The sequence below is a fragment of the Callithrix jacchus genome, chromosome 22, assembly GCF_049354715.1.
Source record: "Callithrix jacchus isolate 240 chromosome 22, calJac240_pri, whole genome shotgun sequence".
Taxonomy (NCBI): domain Eukaryota; kingdom Metazoa; phylum Chordata; class Mammalia; order Primates; family Cebidae; genus Callithrix; species Callithrix jacchus.
The window spans coordinates 11093577-11116357 of record NC_133523.1 but is presented as its reverse complement, the minus strand read 5'-3'; the positions used below and the strand labels follow the sequence as shown (position 1 = coordinate 11116357).

Sequence of the window (22781 nt, the reverse complement as noted above, 5' to 3'; positions counted from 1 at the left end):
AATAGAAATGCTGAGTGAAGGGACTCCCTTGCCTTATTCTTCATCTTACTTGGAAAGCATCCTGTTTTTCACTATTAAGTATGATGTCAGCTGTAGGTTTCTTGTAGATGTTCTTTCTCAAGAAGTAGTTTCCCTCTGTTCCTAGTTTGCTACCATAAATGGATGTTGTACTTTTCCAAATGCTTTCTCATTTTCATTATCCTCCCTTTCATTTGTGATGTTAGTAATTTCTGTCCTCTATGTTTTCCTCAGTTAGCTTGGTTGATTTTTATCAAATTTATCCACATTTTATCAATTTCATTCATCTTTTCAAAGAGCTGGCTTTTGTTTGATTTTTTTGTATTGATTGCTTACAGTTTCACTTAAAAATTTTTTTTTGCTTACTGTGGTTTTAATTTGCCTTTTCTAATTTCCTAAGGCACATGCTTAGATAATTGATTATATATTTTTCTTCCTTTCTGCTGTATATGTTCAATAGCATAACTTGTTCTCTATGTACTCCTTTTGCTGTATCCCACAAAGGAGTGTGTGTGTGTGTGTGTGTGTGTCTGTGTGTGTGTTTGAGACAGAGTCTTAGTCTGTTGCCCAGGCTGGAATGCAGTGGCGTGATCTTGGCTCACTGCAACCTCTGCCTCACAGTTTCAAGCGAATCTCATCCTTCAGCCTCCCAACTAGCTAGGATTACAGGCATGTGCCAGCATGCCTAATTTTTTGTTTTTTTTAGTAGAGATGAGATTTTGCCATGTTGCCCAGTCTGGTCTCGAACTCCTGACCTCAAGGGATTCACCCACCTCATCCTCCCAAAGTGCTGGGATTACAGGCATGGCCACCGTGTCCAGTCCCTACAAAGTTTAATAAGCTGTGTTTGCATTCATTTATTATTTATTTATTTTGAGACGGAGTTTCACCCTTGTTACCCAGGCTGGAGTGCAATGGCGCGATCTTGGCTCACTGTGACCTCTGCCTCCTGGGTTCAGGCAATTCTTCCCCCTCAGCCTCCTGAGTAGCTGGGATTACAGGCACGCGCCATCATGCCCAGCTAATTTTTTGTATTTTTAATAGAGATGGGGTTTCACCATGTTGATCAGGATGGTCTCCATCTCTTGACCTCGTGATCCACCCGCCTCAGCCTCCCAAAGTGCTGGGATTACAGGCGTGAGCCACTGCGCCTGGCCTATTTATTTATTTTTGAGATGGAGTCTTGCTCTGTCGCCTAGGCTGGAGTGCAGTGGCACAATCTCGGCTCACTGCAACCTCCACCTCCCTGGTTCAAGCAATTCCCCTGCCTCAGCCTCCCAAGTAGCTGAGATTACAGGCACATGACACCATACCAGGCTAATTTTTTTGTAGTTTTAGTAGAAACAGCGTTTCACCGTGTTGGCCAGACTGGTCTCAAACTCCTGACCTCAGGCAGTCTGCCCACCTTGGCCTCCCAAAGTGCTGTGATTACAGGCATGAGCCACTATGCCCAGCCATTCATTCATTAGATAAAATAGTTATTATGAGATTTTGAGGGCTGCTTTTTAACACAAAAGGAAATATTTTTTACAAAGAAAAAAACTAGTTTTTAATTGCCCTTGAAACTGCTTTCATCCGTGGGTCATTCAGAAGTGTGTGGTTTAATCTGCAAGTATTTTGAGGTTTTTCAACTGTTTTTTTGTTACTGATTTTTAGATTAATGTCATTGTAGTCTGAGAGCATATTTTATATAATTTTTCTTTCACGTTTGTTAAGGAGCTTTTTTTTTAATCTGCTGTGACCTTCTGGATAAGGTGTATTTTATGTCCCACAGTGTAGTCTGTCTTATCTTGGTGACTGTTCTTTGTGAACTTGAGAATTATGTGTATACTGCTGTAGTTGGATGAAGTATTCCATGGATTTCAGTGAAATCTGTTGTTTGGTGCTACTCAATTCACCTGTGTCCTTCCTGTTTTTTCTTTTTCTTTTTTTTTTTTTGAGACAGTCTCACTGTGTTGCCCAGGCTGGAGTGCGGTGCTGCCATCTGGGCTCACTGCAACCTCTGCCTCCTGGGTTCAAGCGATTCTGCATCAGCTTCCTGAGTAGCTGGGATTACAGGCATGTGCCACTACACCTGGCTAAATTTTGTAATTTAAATAGAGACAGGGTTTTACCATGTTGGCCATGCTAGTCTCAAACTCCTGGCTTTAAGCAATTCCCCTTACCTCGGCCTCCCAGAGTTCTGGGATTACAGGAGTGAGCCACTGCTCTTGGCTTGTGCTTCCTGTTTTTTCTGCCTACTGGATCTCTTAATTACTGATAGAAGGGTGTTGGAATCTCAACCATAGTCATGGATTCATGTATTTCTCCTTGTAGTCCTATCAGATTTTGCCTTGTGTATTTTGAAGTTCTTTTGTTATACACATATACGCTAAAGTTTACACATAGATTCTCTATGTCCTCTTAGAGAATCAACCCCTTGGCCAGGTTGGCTTGTGCCTGTAATTTCAGCACTTTGGGAGGCTGAGGCGGGTGGATCACCTGAGGTCAGGAGTTCCAGACCAGCCTGGCCAACATGATGAAATCTTGTCTCTACTAACAATACAAATTAGCCAGGTATGGTGGCACATGCCTGTAATCCCAGCTACTCAGGAGTCTGAGGCAGGAGAATTGCTTGAACCTGGGAGGCAGCGGTTGCAGTGAGCCAAGAATGCACCACTGCATTGCATCCTGGGCAACACAGAGCAAGACTCCATCTCAAAAAAAAAAAAAAAAAAAAGGGGGAATCAAACACTTCATCATTGCAGAATACCCTACATTATGTTTGTAAATGTTCCTTGCTCAGAAGTCCACTTTGTTTGAAATTAATAAAGTTTTGCTAGGTTTTCTTCGATTAGTGTTAGCATGGTATGCCATTTTCTATTACTTTACTTTTAATCATCTGTGTCTTTATATTTAAAATGTGTTTCTTGGCCAGGCACAGTGGCTCTTGCCTGTTAATCCCAGCACTTTGGGAGGCCAAGGTGAGCAGATCACCTGTGGTCAGAAGTTTGAGACCACCTGGCCAGCGTATAGTGAAACCTCATCTCTACCAAAAAATATAAAAATTAGCTGGGTGTGGTGGCACACACCCATAGTCCTAGCTACTTGAGAGGCAGGAGATCACGTAAACCTGAGATGAAGAGGTTGCAGTGAGCCGAGATCATGCCAGTGTACTCCAGCCTGGGTGACAGAGTGAGACTCCATCTCTTAAAAAAAAAAAAAAAAAAAAAACCAAAGAAACAGTTTCTTGTAGACAACATATAATTAGGTGGTTTTCTTGTAGATAATTTTGAATTTTCTTTGTGACTTTGTCTTTGACTGTTTTCCTGATTTCATTTTTTTCCCCTTAACATATCAATTATACTTTTTTTAAAACTATTTTAATGATTGCCCTTGAGTTTGCAGTATACAATTATCTCAAGCCCTCTTGCTAGCAATCTTAGACCACTTCACTGGTTGCCCGAGTAACTCATAATAGAGTATTCCCAATTCCCCTCCCTTACAACAGTGCTGTTACTCATTTCACTAATCCATAAGCTGTACTTACTGAATGTGCTGTAGCTATTATTACTGTGAACAACCTGTTATCTGTCACATTAACCGAGAATGAGAAAATGATTATATTTTACTTCCACTTATGCCTTCCCTATTGCAGAACTTTCTTTGTCATTTAACTTCTTTCTGATGAATTTAGCATTTCTTGCAAAGTGGGTGTACTGGTGACCAAGTGAGTCCCTCAGTTTTTGTCTCAAAGTATTACACATTCATTTGAAGGATGATTTTGCCTGATACAGATTTTTTCTTTCAGAACTTTCACTCTACTTTCTCCTTGCTTGTACAGTTTCTAAAAAGACGTTCAATTTAAATCATCCCTTTTGTCTAGAGTGGCTGGGGAATCACTTCCTTCTTAAATTGGAGAAAGGGCATTTTATATTCTTTCGGAGGAAACCTGCTGAGAATCTTTTATACATTTTATAATCATGGATAAATTCATCATATCATTGTGGACTGTAATGCACTTTCTTGTAAATTGCAAATCCTAACCTGTTTGTCAAGGTCAGCAAAGCCCAAGGTTAATTGTAATGGTTCTGCTGGAAAGAGCTCTTTTGGCATTTTGCCATCTCAGGATGTGTGCATGTACTTGCTAAAAATTGGTGGGATGTACCCCTGAGGCTCAGAAGCATAGAGATTTTGTGATCTAAAGTCAAGCTTTTTTCCTCATGCCTGAGCTCTAACTTCCCAGCAACTTAATGCCTCCATGAAATGGGACAGAAAGAATTAAGTCTCTGATAAATGTTAACACAAGTAAGTGAAAATAAATACTTCTCCAGGGTGGAGTGAAGTGGTGTAATCTCAGCTCACTGCAACCTCTGCCTCCCAGGCTCAAGCGATTTTTGTGCTTCAGCTTCCTGGGTAGCTGGGATTATAGATTCACACCACTACACCCACCTAAGTTTTTGATGGTTTTTTTTTTTTGAGGGGAGATGGAGTCTCATTCTGTCGCTCAGGCTGAAGTGCAATGGTGCGATCTCGGCTCACTGCAGCCTCCGTCTCCCAGGTTCACGTGATTCTCCTGCCTCAGCCTCCTGAGTGTTTCAGGCATGCATCACCACACCCAGCTAATTTTGTGTTTTTAGTAGAGACAGGGTTTCACCATGTTAGCCAGGCTGGTCTCGAACTCCTGATCTCAGGTGATCCATCCACCTTGGCCTCCCAAAGTGCTGGGATTACAGGCAGCAGCCACTGAGATGAGGTTTCACCATGTTGCCCAGGCTGGTCTCAAACTCCTGAGCTCAGGCAGTCTGCCTGCCTCGCCCTCCCTAAGTGCTAGGTTTACAGGCGTGAGCCATGATGCCCAGCCAAGTTCTCCAAAAGAAATATTTTGATTGAACTGGCTGGATTTGACTACCTTGAATATTCTGGAGTATCTCAAGACAGTATGGTCAGCTGAATATTGTTACAAGTTTGATTTCCATATGCCTCTTATTCTCATGTTGAGTGATGGGAATGGTAGAAGAAGCTTCTTGTTCTTCAGTGTACTTGTATTCATTCACATATTACCCAGATTTGACCCTTTGTCTCATGGAATGTTGAGCGATGTGATGTAAAAGAAGAAAGATGAGTTTTTCTCATAAAAAATTGATGGTTTTAAAATGGAATTTTTTCATACAGTGCTTCCCTTTTCCAGCTTACTCTGGATCCTGCCAATGGAAAGCAGTATGATTGAGGTGATCACTCAGTGATCTTTCTATGGTGAAAGTGTAGAAATAATTTTCATGTGTTCATAATGCTGATTAATTTCTGAGAGAGTGTGGCCAAAGAGAGTTCTGATAACAAATTCATAGATTAAATCTCTGGAGATCACAGAATTATCGTGAACATCTTATGACTTGAGTATAGTTGCCCAGTGCTGTCAGTCTCACCGATTCTCCTTTACACATATGTGGAATGTTTTAGGACCCAGTGACCTTTGAGGATGTGGCTGTGAACTTCACCCAGGAGGAGTGGGCTTTGCTGGATCCTTCACAGAAAAAACTCTACAGAGATGTGATGTGGGAAACCTTCAGGAACCTGGCCTCTATAGGTAAAAATGAAATAATTCCATCATGTTCTTGAATGAATTAGAGAATCCCTTTTTTTTAGGTATCAATGCTTTTCCAAGATGTGGAATGTGAAAAGGCAGTACTTTTGTAAATAAATCAGACACGGTCACACATAGACCTAGAATCTAATAATTTTTCTGTAATTTCTAATAATTTATGATAATTTTTCTGGTTCTGCATTTCAGGAAAACAAAAAGAATGGAACATTGACGAGGAATACAAAAACCAGGGGAAAAGTCTCAGGTGAGTCACAGTCACAAAAGAAAGCAGTATTCTAGGAGAAAATCTTAGTATGCTATTAAATTTGATAAATAAGGAAACAAAATGAATAAGCTGAGCCTCAAATGTATCTGTTCTTAGAAAATATTAACCCAGCCAGGTTCAGTGGCTCACACTTATAATCCCAGCACTTTGGGAGGCTGAGGCGGGTGGATCACCTGAGGTCAGGAGTTGGAGACCAGCCTGACCAACATGGAGAAACCCCGTCTCTACTAAAAATACAAAATTAGCTGGGCGTGGTGGTGCATGCCTGTTATCCCACCTACTCAGGAGGGTGAGGCAGGAGGATCGCTTGAACCCGGGAGGTGGAGGTTTTGGTGAGCCAGATTGTGCCATTGCACTCCAGCCTGGGCAACAAGAGCGAAACTCCATTTCAGAATACACACACGCACAAACCCAAAGTGCTTTCCAAAATGTGACGTAGATGTTCAGTGTTTGAAAAATAGTTCACTTGGAAACATTATTAAGACACCCATATGTGAATATCAGTGTTTTCATAATAGCTATGTTTGAGCCCTCTTGCAGAGCCACAGCATTCAATACATTCACTTCTCAAGCAGTTTAGACAGGACAAAAATTCTACACTTCCCCTGAAAGTGGAAAAAAAAAAGTCACTCTAGTATCAATTAATAGAAAATATTTAATAAATGAACTATTAATGTGCTGCTCATTTTTTACAGAAGTCATATGGTAGAGAGACTCTTTGAAAGTAAAGAAGGTAGTCATGGTGGAGAAAGTTTCAGCCAGATTCCAAATCTCAGTCTGAACAAGAAAACACTTTCTGGAGGAAAGCTATGGGAAAGCAGTGTATGTGGAAAAGTCTTGAGCCATCATTCATCCCTTAACAGGCACATTAGATCTTACATAAGATACAAACTGTATAAGTGTCAGGAATACGGAGAGAAGCCCTATAAATGTAAGGAATGTGGGAAACCCTTCAGTTATCTGCAGTCTTTTAAAAAACATAAAAGAACACACAGTGCAGGGATAAGCTACAAATGTAAGGCCTGTGGGAAAGCTTTCAGTTGTCAACGTTCTTTCCAAATACATGGAAGGACTCACACTGGAGATAAACCCTATAAATGTAAAGAATGCGGAAAGGCATTCAGATATTATCAGTCTGCTCAAAGACATGAAAAGGCTCATACTGGAGAGAAACCCTACAAATGTAAGGAATGTGGGAAACCCTTCATTTACCGCCATTCTGCTCGAGCACATGAAAGGAATCACACTGTACAGAAACGCTATGAATGTAAACAATGTGGAAAAACCTACATATCTTCTGTAGGTTTTCAAGCACATGAAAGAACTCACACTGGAGAAAAACCCTATGAATGTCAAAAATGTGGAAAAGTGTTTGTGTATCACAACTCTGCTAAAAGGCATGAAAAGACTCACACTAGAGAGAAACCCTACAAATGTAGGGAATGTGGGAAGGCCTTCAGTTACCACTATACTGCTCAGAAACATGAAAGGAATCACACTGCACAGAAACACTATGAATGTAAACTGTGTGGGAAAACTTACATGTCTCGTTTAGGTTTTAAAGCACATGAAAGTATCCACACTGGAGATAAACCCTTTGAATGTCAAAAATGTGGAAAAGCATTCAGATATTACTACTCAGCTCAAAGACATAAAAGGATTCATACTGGAGAGAAACCCTACAAATGTAAGGAATGTGGGAAAGCCTTTTATTGTTGCAGTTCTGCCAAAAGACATGAAGGGATACACACAGCAACGAAACAGTATGAATGTAAAGAATGTGGGAAAATGTACGTTTCTCTTCTAGGTTTGAGAACACATGAAAGAACCCACACTGGAGAGAAACCCTATGAATGTAAACAGTGTGGTAAAGCCTTCAGTAATTCCAGTTATATTCACATACATGAAAGAATTCATACTGGAGAGAAACCCTATGAATGTAAAGAATGCGGAAAATTCTTCAGTTTTCGTACAGGCTTTCGAGTGCACGTCAGGATACACACTGGAGAGAAACCTTATAAATGTGAGGATTGTGGCAATGCCTTCATTTGGCGCACATCCTTACAATACCACATGAGGAAAGTGCACACTGAATAGAATCTCTATAAATGTAAAATATCAAAAGTTTTTCCATTTTAATGCTTTTCAAAGTCATATGAAAGTTTATACTGGAGGGTAGTTGCATGAATGTAAGTGATACAGGAGAGCCTGATACAGATTAATGCAGGTAATGCTCTAGAAGATTCATGCCATGAAAAAAAATACTACAAATGTACTGTCTTTATCCGTGCCATGTCCTTTTGTTTTCTTCCTAGTTTTTAATATATTTTTATATGTGTGTATATGTATGTGTATGTTTGTAGAGACAGGTAGCATTGTGTTGCCCAGGCTGATGGCCAGTTCCCCTGACCTCAAGTAATCCTCCCACCTCAGCCCCACAAAGTGCTGAGATTTATAGGCATGAGCCACCACACTGGGCCAGGTTGGTTTTTTTTTTTTTTTTTTTTTGAGATGATGGGTCTCGCCATGTTGCCCAGGCTGGCCTTGAACTTGTAGGCTCATGAGATCTGCCCACCTCAGCCTCCTGAGTAGCTGAGGCTACAGGTGTGTGCTGCCATACCTGGCTTAGTGCCACATTCTTAAAGTGGATCTCTGAACTGTGGGTTCCTACTTATTTTCATAAATGAACACTGAGGTGGGATTATTCTGCAAATACTCCTTAAGAAATAGCCTAGAACTGTAATTGGTAGTGTGTTTTGCTTAAGTCACTTAATAAAATTTTTCCTCTTAATTTTTTTTTTGAGATGGAGTTTTGCTCATTGCTCAGGCTGGAGTGCAGTGGCGCAATCTCAGCTCACTGCAACCTCTGCCTTCCAGGTTCAAGCAATTCTCCTGCCTCAGCCTCCTGAGTAGCTGAGATTACAGGAGGATGCCACCACGCCCAGCTAATTTTTAGTAGAGACGGGGTTTCTCCATGTCCATCAAGCTGGTCTCAAAGTCCTGACCTCGTGTGATCTGCCCACCTTAGCCTCCCAAAGTGCTGGGATTACAGGCATGAGCCACCATGCCTGGCCTTGTCTTAATAGTTGTGTAACGGCTGGGCACAGTGGCTCTCGCCTGTAATCCCAGCACTTTGGGAGGCCGAGGCGGGTGGATCATGAGGTCAAGAGATCGAGACCATCCTGGCCAACATGGTGAAACCCCGTCTCTACTAAATACAAAAAAATTAGCCGGGCATGGTGGCACAAAAAAATTAGCCGGGCTACTTGGGAGTCTGAGACAGGAGAATCGTCTGAACCCAGGAGGCGGAGGTTGTGGTGAGCCGAGAATGCGCCATTGCACTCCAGCCCGGGCAACAAGAGCGAAACTCAGTCTCAAAAAAAAAAATAATAATAAAGTTGTGTAACTAAGGAAGGGGCCATTGAACAATGACAGTTTGGTATTGGGAGTTTTCTACTGGCATCCTATGGCAGGTATTGATGTTCCCTTATCCTTTATATATGTTATACCTTAGGAGAAAACCTTTATTCTTTCTGGTTAGAAGAACCTTATTTTACTTCCCTTGCTAGTGAATAGTGGGCCAAGGTTATCATATAATATAGTCTTATATACATTATTTCCATAGTTTGTTCTTTTTCTGGCTAAGATATGGATGACAGACTTTGAATTAAGAAGTAAGATCTGGCCAGGTGCGGTGGCTCATGCCTGTAATCCCAACACTTTGGGAGTCTGAGGTGGGAGGATCACAAGGTCAAGAGATCGAGGCTATCCTGGTCAATATGGTGAAACCCCATCTCTACTAAAAATAGAAAAATTAGCCCGGCCTGGTGGCATGCACCTGTGGTCTCAGCTACTCAGGAGGCTGAGGCGGAAGAATCGCTTGAACCCAGAAGGCGGAGGTTGCAGTGAGCCAAGATTGCGCCACTGCCCTCCAGCCTGGTGACAGAGCAAGACTCCATCTCAAAAAAAAAAAGAAGTGAGATCTGTGATAGGACAATAAAATCTAGGTTGGAGATGTCCCTCTGTTATGTCATTATGGGTGACATTAACTAAATTTTCTAGAATCTATTCCCTTTTGGATTCCATGTTGGAATTCAGCAATAGCCTAACCGACATGAAAGTTGGAAGGCAGAACTGAAGAAGGCACTAGTCAGGTTTTGGACCCATCTACATGGAGAAGGACAGACGTGTAGGGACAAATGAAGGCTTGCAGGAAAATTCAAACTGCAAATGGATCTTTGATGTGAAGAATATGGAGACATCTGTGGAACCCTACCCCCTGAGAAAATAGATGTCATGTAGACAGTGGTATTTTAAAGAAACTCTTGATTGTCAGGGCAAAGTATCAGGAAAACAGGCCGGAAGCCAGTGTCCATGCAGTCCCCTTGCAGTCATAAGTTCTGCCTTCCACCTTTCATGTCATTAGGCTGTTGGTGAATCCTAACATGGAAACAAAAAGAGAATGGATTCTAGAAAGTTTAGTTAGCAGCATTCCCATATCAGCATAACACAGCCCACCAGGCAGCTAATTCAAACTGTCATGGTTGAGGGTATTTTCTGTTGTTCTGACTCCTCTAATCTCTAGATTATATTCAAATAAGGTCTAATTTGCTTTGTAAACACCTAACTCTGTTAATACTGGTAAAAACTGTGTTCCTGATTTCCCTGTGACAGCTACAGTGACACAGTCACATAGAACCACATGGGGACTTGTTCCTCTGTTACATTGTGCAGTAACTGCTCTGACACAGTCTATGTGAGAACAAGTGTCTTATGTAAGGCAGAATGGGAGAATTTCCAGTTACAGTCGAATATGATTGTGTACACATTCTCATTTATGTGTGTACGTGATTAAAAAGCAATGCATTTTATCAAACAGCTTCTGCAGGTGTTTCTTTGAAATATTTTTTTAACTTTTAAAACAACTTGTATACTAATATTAATATTTTCCATTACATGAGAATATATATTAAAATATTCCACTGCAATTATGCATTTTCAGGTCAACTTTGTAATTTTTGTCAGGGGATTACACATCCTTAATAATGAGTCAGTATTACCATTTGCATTTAAGCTTTTTTTTTGTTTTTTTGTTTGAGACAAAGTTTTGCTCTTGTGCCTATCTGGAGTGCAGTGACACAATCTTGGCTCACCACAACCTTCACCTCCTGGGTTCAAGCAATCTCGTGCCTCAGTTTCCCAAGTAGCTGAGATTATAGGCATGCACTACCATGCCCGGCTAATTTTTTGTGTTTTTAGTAGAGGTGGTGTTTTTCCATGTTGGTCGGGCTGGTCTTGAACTCCCGACCTTAGGTGATCCGCCTGCCTTGGCCTCCCAAAGTGCTGGGATTACAGGCATGAGCCACCGTGCCCTGCCAAGTACTTTTTTTCTTTAAAAAACTGTTAAAGAAAATTTAAAGGAAATTTTTATTTTTTAATTCTTACATGGGCATAATTTTTCTTATGAAACTAATTTCGCATTTATAATAGCACAAAAACAAAGCATGTTTTGAGCCATCTTGCCAAAGACCACTAGAGTCACACAGTCAAAGAATGGCACGTAAAGAGTTACTGCAATAAGGATGAACACAAAGCATAAGTGACTGAGGGTCGTCAGTAAGAGGCTGCTCAAGAGGACTCAGAGGGTTTCTCTGTCTTTTAGGTGACTTAATTGCTGTTCAACAAAGTGAGCTGTTTGTGTTGGATGCTGTGAGGTGAACTCACTTCCATCCTTGGAAATTCTAATCGTTCTTATCTAGGAGGCAGAATTAGGGTGCTAACCCTAATTCATAAGAAGCATAAGTCATATTAGAAGAGATTTCTAGTCACTCTTAGGGTTTGGAGTCTGTGTCTTTCAGGTCACAGAATTCCATTTTGATCCATCTGGTCGCCTGGTGGCTTTGTGTGATACGGTATGTTACAGTTTTCCGCAGGGTAGGACTTGGCCTTCTGCTGAGTTGGGGAGCAGCTGTCACTGGAACAGCGTCTGCTTTTCTCATTGTCTAAACACGGAAGTATTTCCTACGGTATAATGGACACTGTTATCTATAAAGTACCTCAGTTAAATTGTTGACCAAAATTAAGTCTGCTGAGTCCGAAATAATTTGATAAAGGTTTATCATAGCCAAATGTGAGGATCAGCCTGGGAAGATACCAGCAAAGTTGGGTATCTTCTAAAGTCTGTTTGTTACAAGTTGGAATGCTCTTATAAGAAAGTTTAGGAGGCCAGGTGCCGTGGCTCATGCCTATAATTCCAGGTACTTGGGAGGATTTCTGGAGGCCAGGAATTTGGGGACGAACCTGGGCAACATAAGGAGAATTCATGTCTAAATAAATAAAAAAATAAATTATAAGCTGGGCATAGTGTTGCCCAATGTAGTCCCAGTACTCAGAAGTGTGTCCGGAAGATTGTTTGAATCCAGGAGTTCAACACCAACCTGGCAACATAATGAGAACCCCCATCTCAAAAAAACTAAACAGTTAAGAAAAATAGACTGATGTCTGTAAGGGGTAAAAATAAGAAAAAGTAAATTTTAAAAACCCTGGTCATTTTTTTCAAAGACATACAGATGGCCTGAAGGCATATGAAAAGAGACTTAGTATCACTAAGCATTAGAGAAATTCAAATCAAAACCACAGTTACATGTTACCTCATACATGGAAGGATGGGTATTGAGAGATTAGTGTTGGTGAGAGGATGGAGAAAAAGGAAGCTTTGTACACTGCTGCAGAAGTGGACATTGGTACCTCCTTGTGAAAAACAATATAGAGGTTCCTCAAAAAAATTGAGAAGAACTACCATATGATCCAACAGTGTCATTCCTGGGTATATGTGTATATGCACAAAGGCAGTAATCAGTATTTCAGTATTATTTACAGTAGTCAACATACGGAAACAAACTTAGCATCCATCAGTGGATGAATAAAGAAATGTGATGTGTATTTAAACAATGGAGTATTAGCCAGAAAAAAGAAGGGAATCCTGATATGTTACAACATGAATAAACCTGGTGGACACTATAAGATAAGGCAGACATAGGAAAATACTGCATGATCGCACTTAATCGTGGAATCTTAAAAACTCAAACTCAGAGGCAAAGGGAGGAACGGTGGTTACTAGAGGCCAGAGGGCAGGGAAGGTGGAGAAATGTTGGTCAAAGGTTAAAAACCAAGTTGTAAGGTGAACAAGTTCTGGAGATTGAATATATAGCATGGGTGGTCATCAATGTTTATACTTCATTTGACTGTGGTAACCATTACAGAATGTATATGTACATCAAACATAACATTGTACGTCACGAATATATACAATCTTTGTCAAGTATTTTAAAATAAAAAAATGTTTACTGAATCTACACCTGTGGATCTTTGAATTACTGAGAAGTGTTAAAGTCTTCAGGTAATTGTGAATTTGTCTGTCTCACCTTGCAGTTGTGTGTCCTTGCATGACATATTTTGACAGTATGTTAGGTGCATGTATTTGAAATTACGTCATTTCTATTGCTAGGTCTTCAGTTTCACTTATCTTTTCTTCCTGAAATGTCTGGTTATTCAATCCAGTGGTTATTTTATACCGGCGTTGTCCTTTTCCTCTCTAGTGCTCAAATTGTGTCTTCATTATTAATTTTCTCTCTTTCAGACAGGATCTGTCCCTGTCACCCAGGCTGGAATTAAATGGTGGTGGTATCTTGGCTCCCTAAAACTGCCACCGCCCAAGCAAATGATCCTCCTGAATAGCTGGGACTGCATAGTGTGTACTACCATGCCCAGCTAATTTTTTTTGTAGAGACAAGGTCTCACTATATTGCCCAGGTTGGTTCCTTGGGCTCAAGGGATATTCCTGCCTTGGCCTCTGAAAGTGCTGGGATTACAGGCATGAGCCACCATGCCTGGCCAGTTTTTAATTTTTTTAAGGTTAAATAGAGTAATAAAACATTTACCATTTTAAGTATGCCATATGCCATTCAGTAGCATTAAATACATTAACGTTTTTTTTTTGAGATGGAGTTTCACTTTGTTGCCAGGCTGGAGTGCAGTGGCATGATCTCGGTTCACTGCAGCCTCTGCCTCCTGGGTTCAAGCGATTCTCCTGCATCAGCCTCCCTAGTAGCTGGCACTGCAGGCATACACCACCATGCCCAGCTAACTTTTGTATTTTTAGTAGTAGAGACCGGGTTTCACCATGTTGGCCAGGATGGTCTCGATCTCTTGACTTTGTGATCTGCCCACCTCAGCCTTCCAAAGTGCTGGGATTACAGGCGTGAGCCACCAGGCCTGGCCACATTAAAAGTTCTTTAGAACCATCATAGCGAGCTAGCTCCAGAATTTTTTCATTATTCCAAAGAAAATTGTACCCATTAAACAACCATTCCCCACATTCCCCCATCCTTTGGTAATATTTATTTTCCTTTCTTGCTCTGTGAATTTGCCGATTTTAGGTGCCTCATGTAAGTGGAAGCATACAGTATTTGTCCTTATGTGTCTGACTTACTTCATTTAGCATGTTTTCAAGGTTCATCCATATGTTAGCATGTTCCAGTAATTCATTGGTTTTGTGCCTGAATGATACTCCAGAGTGTGGTATATGGATACACCACACTTTGTTTATCCATCCATGTGTTGAGCACTTGGGTTGTTTCCACAAAACTCTTTGGACTTCTTTGAATAATGCTGCCTTAAAATTGGCATATTTGTCTTGAGTCCCTGCTTTCCATTGATTGATTTATTGATTGAGATGGAGTCTCGCTGTGTTACCTAGGCTGGAGTGCAGTGGTGTGATCTCGGCTCACTGCAGCCTCCACCTCCTGGGTTCAAGCGAGTCTCCTGTCTCAGCCTCCAGAGTGGCTGGGATTACAAGTGCCTGCCACCATGCCCAGCTAATTTTTGTATTTTTAGTAGAGATGGGGTTTCACCATTGGCCAGGCTTGTCTTGAACTCCTGACCTCAGGTGATCTACGTGCCTTGGCCTCCACACACCACTGCACTCCAGCCTGGGTAACAGAGTCAGATTCCCTCTAAAAAAAAAAAAAAAGTCTGTGAAGGTCAGGTTTACAGAAAGACTTGTTTGGGTTGTCTTCTGGAGAAAGGGTTTATGATTTTGACAGTTTATTTAGATTAGTACCTTAAGCTGATTCCGGGTGAGAGTTTCCTGCTGATGAAAATTAAGTTCCTGAAGGAGGGAGCATTTCCACACTGTGAGGAGGGGATAGGAACTCATGGATTGATCCCCTTTGGGGCTGCATTACTGCAGTCAGAACCTGGCTCTTAAGGTTGGGAATATGATTCATTTTCTGCATGCAGCTTTTCCTTGTGAAGGAGGCTGGTTACCTGAGCTAGTTCAAGTGTTTGCTGTTGTTTCCTTTTTATTACTTTTATTTATTCATTTTTAGACAAAGTCTCACTTTGCTGCCCAGGCTGGAGTGCAGTGGCTCGATCTTGGCTCATCGCAACCTCCGCATCCTGAGTTCAAGTGATTCTCCTGCCTCGACCTCCCGAGTAGCTGGCATTACAGGGACGTGCCGCCATACCCAGCTAGTTTTTGTATTTTTAGTAGAGATGAGGTTTCACCATGTTGGCCAGACCGGTCTCAAACTCCTGACCTCAGGTGATCCGCCTACCTTGACCTCCCAAAGTGCTGAGATTATAGGCATGAGCCATCGCACCCAGCCCCTTTTGATTTCTTTACACGATATTGCTGTAATATAAATCTTTTTTCCATGCACTTAATTTTTGTTCCCTTCTTGGCATGTTTTTATTTTCTTCCCTGAAAATGGGTAGAGTGAGATAAGGTGTGAGGAGGCCTTGGCCATGCCACCAGCAGCCTATCCCAAATTCCCGATCCTTGGAAGACATCCGGGCCCTCCCTCCTGTTCCAGCCAGAAGCTTCCAGCAAGGGTATTGCTCCATTGGACACGGAGTGTGGAATTCCCTGCTCACACTTGTGAACCCCTGTCCAGGAGGAAGAAACAGGGCCCAGTGAGTATAGGAAGATGCCAGTACCCACTGGGAAAAGCCCGGAGTCAAGTTTTGCTTGAATGCAAATGTCCCCAGGTCCCGTTTATGCTCCAGGAGGAAGCCTGGCCTGGGTTGCTGGGAGGGCTGTTGCTAGAACCTGTCAATCTAGCTTCGCATTTGTGCGTTTTCTGTGGCTTCTGACACCCAGGGCTTAGGGGGTGGGGCCTGATCGCTAAACTAGGGGTGCTGGGCGGGGTCATGGAAATCATCCAATCAGGCGTTCCGCCAGGAGGGTGAGGCCAAGCTCCCCAAGTCAAGGGGGCTCTTGTTCCTCCATCCACTGAAATCAGCGTTCCAGAGGCCGAGGTGGCTCCACCACAGCTTCTGTCCGGTGGTGACCAGCACTGACCCCCAGAGCCAAGGGAAGACCTGGTATACCTGGGAGTCGGGAAATGGTGAGTGTGCAAGGCCCGGTGGGAGGAGGGGCTGGTTGGGACCTCCCAGCAGCCATTCCGGGGTCTGCAGATCTGAGTCTCCATGGCACAGCTCGACCCTCAGTCCCCTCAGCCACAGGGTGGGGCTGGGCCGGCAGCCGGGACCCTGGGCATCCTGTCCAGTCCCTGTGCGGCGACTGCGGCCCTGGTCCGGAGCCCTCTCGGCAGCGCAGTGCCACAGCCGCGCATCTCCCCACGTTGTGCAGGGGCCACGGAAGGGTCATGGCGAGGATTCAGACTCGTGGGTGAGGTTCTCCTGGGAGGAGCTGCGGTCTGGGGGGTTCCCAATCCCCCCTTTCACCTGTTAAAATTAAACTGAAGCACTGTTAAATATTTAATAATTTATTTAACCAACAGCGATTCATGAATAACCCAACAATGGCTTGTTCTCTGGAGTCCCATGAGGAAGGAGGGCATATTAAATATTTGGTAATGAGTCGCCTTGTTTGGTCTGTCAACCAAAGGTTAAAAAACAGGCGTTTTATTCTGAGTCACGTTTAAGGAAGATAGCCTGGAATGCAGACCCAGCACAAACCGAGAATGTGCCCTACGTGGGCTATTCTCGGAGTGGGCTACGTTAAGTATTAATACCTTGTGTTACACAGAAAATGGGAGAGTCGGGCAGTGACCTTATACATAAGATAAAGCAATCAGTACACAGGCATCTTAGGGTTTAGAGAGGGATGACTGGGCCTAGCCTACCTTTGTACTTCATCTGATAGGCAAGGGTTGTAATCAGTATAGGTCAGTGAGTTATTTGACCTGCCGGCTGAGAGTTCAACTTTGGCTCATGGGCCTGGTTTCTATTATCTGTATGTCCAACCTGCAGCCATCTTAGGCCACTCTTTAAAAACAATTTTCTTTCAGTTTTTCCTTTTTCTGACAGGTCTATCCAGGTGGAAATGTTCTGGTTATGTAGTAGGAGGCTAAATTTCATTTTCTTATAAATTGGTAATTTACAAGATGCATTTGTGTTAGATTTTGGTGTCCATGGTAGGAAATCAGGGCACTACAGCCACACCAGTCTAATTGCCTCTTACTTATTTTGTAGTTTTATATATTTTTTTGACCCAAGTCTAAAAGTTTATTTATGTTTCATAAATAAAACATATAGCCTGAAGGTAATTCTATATAATATTTTACATCATTTTGTTCATGAGATAAAGTTTATGTTAGGTATTTATGTGTAGAATTTTTTTTATTGCATTTTAGGTTTTGGGGTACATGTGAAGAACATGCAAGACTGTTGCATAGGTAAACACATGGCAGTGTGATGTGCTGCCTTCCTCCCCATCACCTATATCTGGCATTTCTCCCCATGCTATCTCTCCCCAACTCCCCACCCCCGTATTTTTTTTTTTTTTTTTTTTTTTTTTTTTTTTTTGAGACAGTCTCTCACTCTGTCACCCAGGCTGGAGTGCAATGGTGCGATCTCAGCTCACTGCAACCTCTGCCTCCCAGATTCAAGTGATTCTCCTGCCTCAGCCTCCCGAGTAGCTGAGACTACAGGCATGTGCCACTACGCCTGGCTAATTTTTGTATTTTTTAGAGATGGGGCTTCACCATGTTAGGATGGTCCTGATCTCCTGACCTCATGATCTGCCCACCTCGGCCACCCAAAGTGCTGGTATTACAGGCGTGAGCCACCACGCCGGTGGCCTCTTACTGATTTTAACACTCCCCAGCAGAACTGATTTTCCAAATGTGTGGGACGTAGGGTCAAATCCACAATTCTGTTTGCCGACCTTCACCCTTCCATGGTTTGTATGAATTCTTGCATTTCTAATTCTTTCCCAACATTCCCAAGTGCCAACTTTCCTTCAATTCAAAATATTATCAACTATTTGTCTCTTATTGTACATTTCAAACAGATGCAGTACTTTGTAATTTTTTCACAGAGCAATAGATGGCTGTTTTTAAAATATTTTTCTGTTTGTGGACATTTAACATGAAGAAAACAGTAAGTGCATGAAACTGCTGCAAAAAATCTCTGTGCCTCTCCTCCTTTTATCTTCCATAGGCATAGACACCTTGCCAGAATGTCTTTGGATTGAGGCTCCCTTTTGGAAATTTTATGGGGTGATCTGTCTTCACCCTCCTATCCTTTCCTGTTCCTGGGTTTCAGAACTTCCTGGGGTTGACCCAGGAATGCCAAGATGCCTTGCAAGGTCTAGTAAATATCAGCCCCTAAGTCACTCCCAGAGGACAAGATGTGGGGGTGGTGCCTCCCAGGGGGCATCTGGATGCCCTAGGGCTGGGAATATGTCCTGGTATCCCCTTTATCTAAAAAGCTAACCCCTTGGGACATTAAGCTTTTCTTCCCCCAACCCTAGTTTCTGTTCCTTGCAGACACAGGGATGATCAGCCAATCGAAATGATTCCTGCTTAGGTGTATATTACATTTTATATTACATTTATAATTTTATATTTATCATTTTATAATCATTATTTACAATTTATAATCATTTTATATTACATTTTATAATGAAAAATAACACAATACATTATTAACTAAAACCCATACTTCGGGTTCACTTTGTGTTGTACAGTCGTATGGGTTTTGACAAATGCATGTGCCATGAATCCCCCAGCACTAAAACAGATGTGTGTTTTGTCCCAGTTTATGCCTTGTGTTTTCATATTCTCATTCTCTCTCCCTCGGACCCTCCTGCCTCAGCCTCCCAAGTAGTTGGGACTACAGGGGTGCAGCACCACCGTTGTCTAATTTTAAAATTTTTGTAGAGATGGGGTTTCACTGTGTTGCCTAGGCCAGTCTTGAACTTCAGGGCTCCAGTGATCCTCCCGCCTTGGCCTCCCACAGTGCTGTGATTACAGGCATGAGCCACCACACCAGGCCGTATGTTTCCATTCCCTTTTCAAAAAACAGGAAACTTATTTCAATACAGTGCCACTTACCAGTTTTGTCATTCACGGGTCATGCTTTTTGGTATTGCATCTAAAACCTCATTGCTAAGCCCAAGGTCATCTAGATTTTTTCCTATGTTATTGCCTGGGAATTCTAAACGTTGCATTTTATATCTAGGCTCGTAATCCATTTTGAGTTAACTTCATGAAAGCTGAAAGGTCTGTGTCTAATTCATTTATTTGCATATGGAAATAACTGTCCAGGTGTTCTAACAACATGTGCTGAAAAGATTATATATACTTTTTTCATTGAATTTCCTTACACAAATATAGTCAAAAAGCAGTTGACTGTATTTGTGTAGGTGTATTTCCGGGTTTTCTGTTCTGTGATCTATTTTTCTAGTCTTTCCCCTGCATCACACTGTCTTGATGACTGTAGCTTTGTAGTAAGTGAGGTAGTTAAGTCAGATAGTGTCAGTCCTGCGAATTTATTCTTCAGTACTATTTTGAACATTGTGGGTCTTTCATTTTTCCCTATAACCTTTAGAATCAACTTGTTAGGTTTTTTTTTTTTTTTGAGATGGAGTTTCACTCTTGTTACCCAGGCTGGAGTGCAATGGCGTGATCTCGGCTCATCGCAACCTCCGCCTCCTGGGTTCAAGCAATTCTCCTGCCTCGGCCTCCCGAGTAGCTGGGACTACAGGCACACGCCACCATGCCCAGCTAATTTTTGTATTTTTAGTAGAGACAGGGTTTCACCATGTTGACCCAAGATGGTCTTGATCTCTTGACCTCGTGATCCACCCGCCTCAGCCTCCCAAAGTGCTGGGATTATAGGTGTGAGCCACCGCACCCGGCCAACTTGTTAGGATTTTTATTGGGATTGTGTTGAGTCCAATTCAAAGTGAGAAGAACAGACATATATTGAGGCTTTCTAACCATGATCGAAATTGGATATTGCTCCATTTACATAGATCTTACTGAATTCTGTCATTAGAAATGTGCAGTTTTTGTTGCATAGATCTTTGTCAGATTTTTATGTAGGTATTTTTCCTGGTGCTGTATAAGTGGTGTTGTGTTTGTAATTTAAATCTCATCGTTCTTGCTGATATACAGGAAAATGATTGACTTTTGAATATTAACCTCACATTCTACAACCTTGTATAGTCTCTTAATAGTTCTCAGAGTTTTTTGTTGGTTCTATGGGATTTTCAACAGAGAATCATGTCATCTGCAAAGACTGTTTTCAACCTTCTCAGTCTCAGTGTCCTCTCTGCCACCCGCCTTTTTCTAGCCTGATTTTCTGCAACTATTGATATGATCACATGATTTTTGTTGTTTAATTTATTGATATGAAGTATTACATTAATTGATTTTTGAACTTTGGTACTTTGTGGGGTTTGAGGGTTTTCTGTTTTTTGAGACAGGGTCTTGCTCTGTTGCCCAGGCTGGAGTGTGATAGTGCAATCTCGGCTCACCGCACCCTCTGCCTTCTGGGCTCATACAGTCCTCCCACGTCAACCTTCCTAGTAGCTGGGACTTATGGGCATCATACCTGGTTAATTTTTTTATTTGCAGGGAAGACAGGGTTTCGCCATGTTGCCCAGGCTGGTCTCAAACAGTTGGGCTCAAGCAATCCACGCACTTCAGCCTTCCCAAATGATGGGATTATAGGCATGAGCCACTGAACCCAGCCGTTTTGTGAATTTTGAATTAGCCTTGTATAACGGAAATGATTCCCACTAGACTATGGCATATAATTCTTTTTATGCATGTTTAGATTTGTGAATACCTGTTGAAAACTTTCAGTATCTATGATCCTAAGCATTACTGGCCTGTAGTTTTCCGCCTTTGTAATGTAGCCATCTAGTTTTGGTATGCTGTTGACCTGATAGCATGTATTAGGAAGTGTTTACTCTGCACGTATTTTCTAGGAAGACTGTAGTGAACCTGTGTCAGCTATTCCTTACATGTTCCGCAGAACTGACCAGTAAGACCATCTTGGTCCTTGTCTGTGCTTTTTTGGTCCGTTACTGGCTGATTCACTTGCTTTAACACATACATACCTATTCATATTGTTTCTCTCTCCTTGTGTTTTGGTAGATTGTCTCTCAAAGGATTGGTCCATTTCATCTAAGTTATCAAACTAGTAGGGGCACAGAATTGTTTATAATAATCTTTTATGGTTTTTTGTTCTTTTCCCCCCTGGATTGTGTTCTCTGATGAAATTGCATCCTTTATGGTTTTTTTAATGTCCACAGAATTAATAGTGATCAATACCTTTCATTTCCGGTCAGTAATTTTTTTGGTATTCTCTCCTTTTTTCTTACCCTGGCTATAGGTTTAGAAATTTTATTGATATTTTCACAGAACCAGCTTTTGATACTGATTTTCTTTTCTTTTCTTTTTTTTTTAAATGGAGTCTCGCCCTGTCAGGCTGGAGTGCAGTGGCATGATCTCGGCTCACTGTAACCTCTGCTTTCTGAGTTCAACCAATTCTTGTGCCTCAACCTCCTAAGTGGCTGGGATTACAGGCACACGCCACCACACCCAGCTAATTTTTGTATTTTAAGTAGAGACGGGGTTTCACTGTGTTGACTGGGATGGTCTCGGTCTCCTGACCTCATGATCTGCCCGCCTCAGCCTCCCAAAGTGCTGGGATTACAGGCGTGAGCCACCACACCTGGCCAATATTGTTAATTTTCCATTTTCAATTTCATCGATATTTTCTGAAATTGTTATTTTCCTGTGTTTGATATAGATTTATCTTGCTCTTGTTTCTCTGGTTTCCTAAAGGAGAAGGTTAGATTAGATTGATTTTAGACTTATTCTGTTTTGTTGGTTTTGTCTATTTGAGAGACAGGGTCTTACTCTGTCTCTGGCTGGCCTGCAGTTGTGCAGTCACAGCTCACCAAAGCTTCAACCTCCTGGGCTGAAGCAATCCTCCCACCTCAGTCTTCTATATTTGTTAAGGTGTGTTGTACGGCTCAAAATGTGGCCTAACTTGGTGAATATTCCATGCAATCTTGGGAAGGATTTGTACTTTGCTCTTGCTGGTTGCAATATCCTGTAAATACCTCTTAAATCCAGTTGACTGATGATGCTGTTGAGTTAAAACTATACTGTTAAATACCCTTTGGGGCCAGGTGCGGTGGCTCACGCCTGTAATCCCAGCACTCTGGGAGGCTGAGGCAGGTGGATCACCTGAGATCAGGATTTCAAGACCAGCCTGGCCAACATGGTGAAACCCTGTCTCTACTAAAAATAAAAATAAATTAGCTGGGTGTGGTGGTACCCAGCTACTTGGGAGGCTGAGGCAGGAGAATTGCTTGAACCTGGGAGGTGGAGATTGAGGTGAGCAGAGATCATGCCACTTCACTACAGCCTGGGTGACAGAGCAAGACTTCATCTCAAAAAAGAAAAAAAAAGCTGGGTGCAGTAGCTCAGGCCTGTAATCCCAGCACTTTGGGAGGCCGAGGCGGGCAGAGCAAGAGGTCAAGAAAAATTGAGACCATCCTGGCCAACATGGTGAAACCTCATCTCTACTAAAAATATAAAAATTAGCTGGGCCTAGTCCCAGCTACTTGGGGGGCTGAGGCAG

The 22781-nt window shown here is 42.1% G+C and overlaps 1 protein-coding gene and 1 pseudogene across 9 annotated transcripts in view; one reads left to right on the top strand and one right to left on the bottom strand.

Annotated features, from left to right (window-relative positions):
- The window catches only part of LOC118150262 (interferon-induced transmembrane protein 3-like), a 144229-nt pseudogene that overhangs the window by 81793 nt on the left and 39655 nt on the right, over positions 1–22781 (bottom strand). The gene's annotated exons all lie outside the window — the stretch shown is intronic.
- LOC103789779 (uncharacterized) overlaps positions 1–22781 on the top strand; it is a 105994-nt gene that overhangs the window by 47899 nt on the left and 35314 nt on the right. For 4 of the 8 annotated variants that reach the window (XM_054250139.2, XM_054250138.2, XM_054250140.2 and 1 more), the window contains exons 4-5: positions 5458–5584; positions 5789–5846. In XM_054250139.2, the coding sequence (XP_054106114.1) occupies positions 5458–5584; positions 5789–5846 (185 nt within the window). Of the gene's footprint in view, positions 1–5457; positions 5585–5788; positions 5847–6562; positions 13223–22781 lie in introns of those variants that run through there. The other 4 variants (XM_054250136.2, XM_054250134.2, XM_008987340.6 and 1 more) reach the window with 2 other exon arrangements.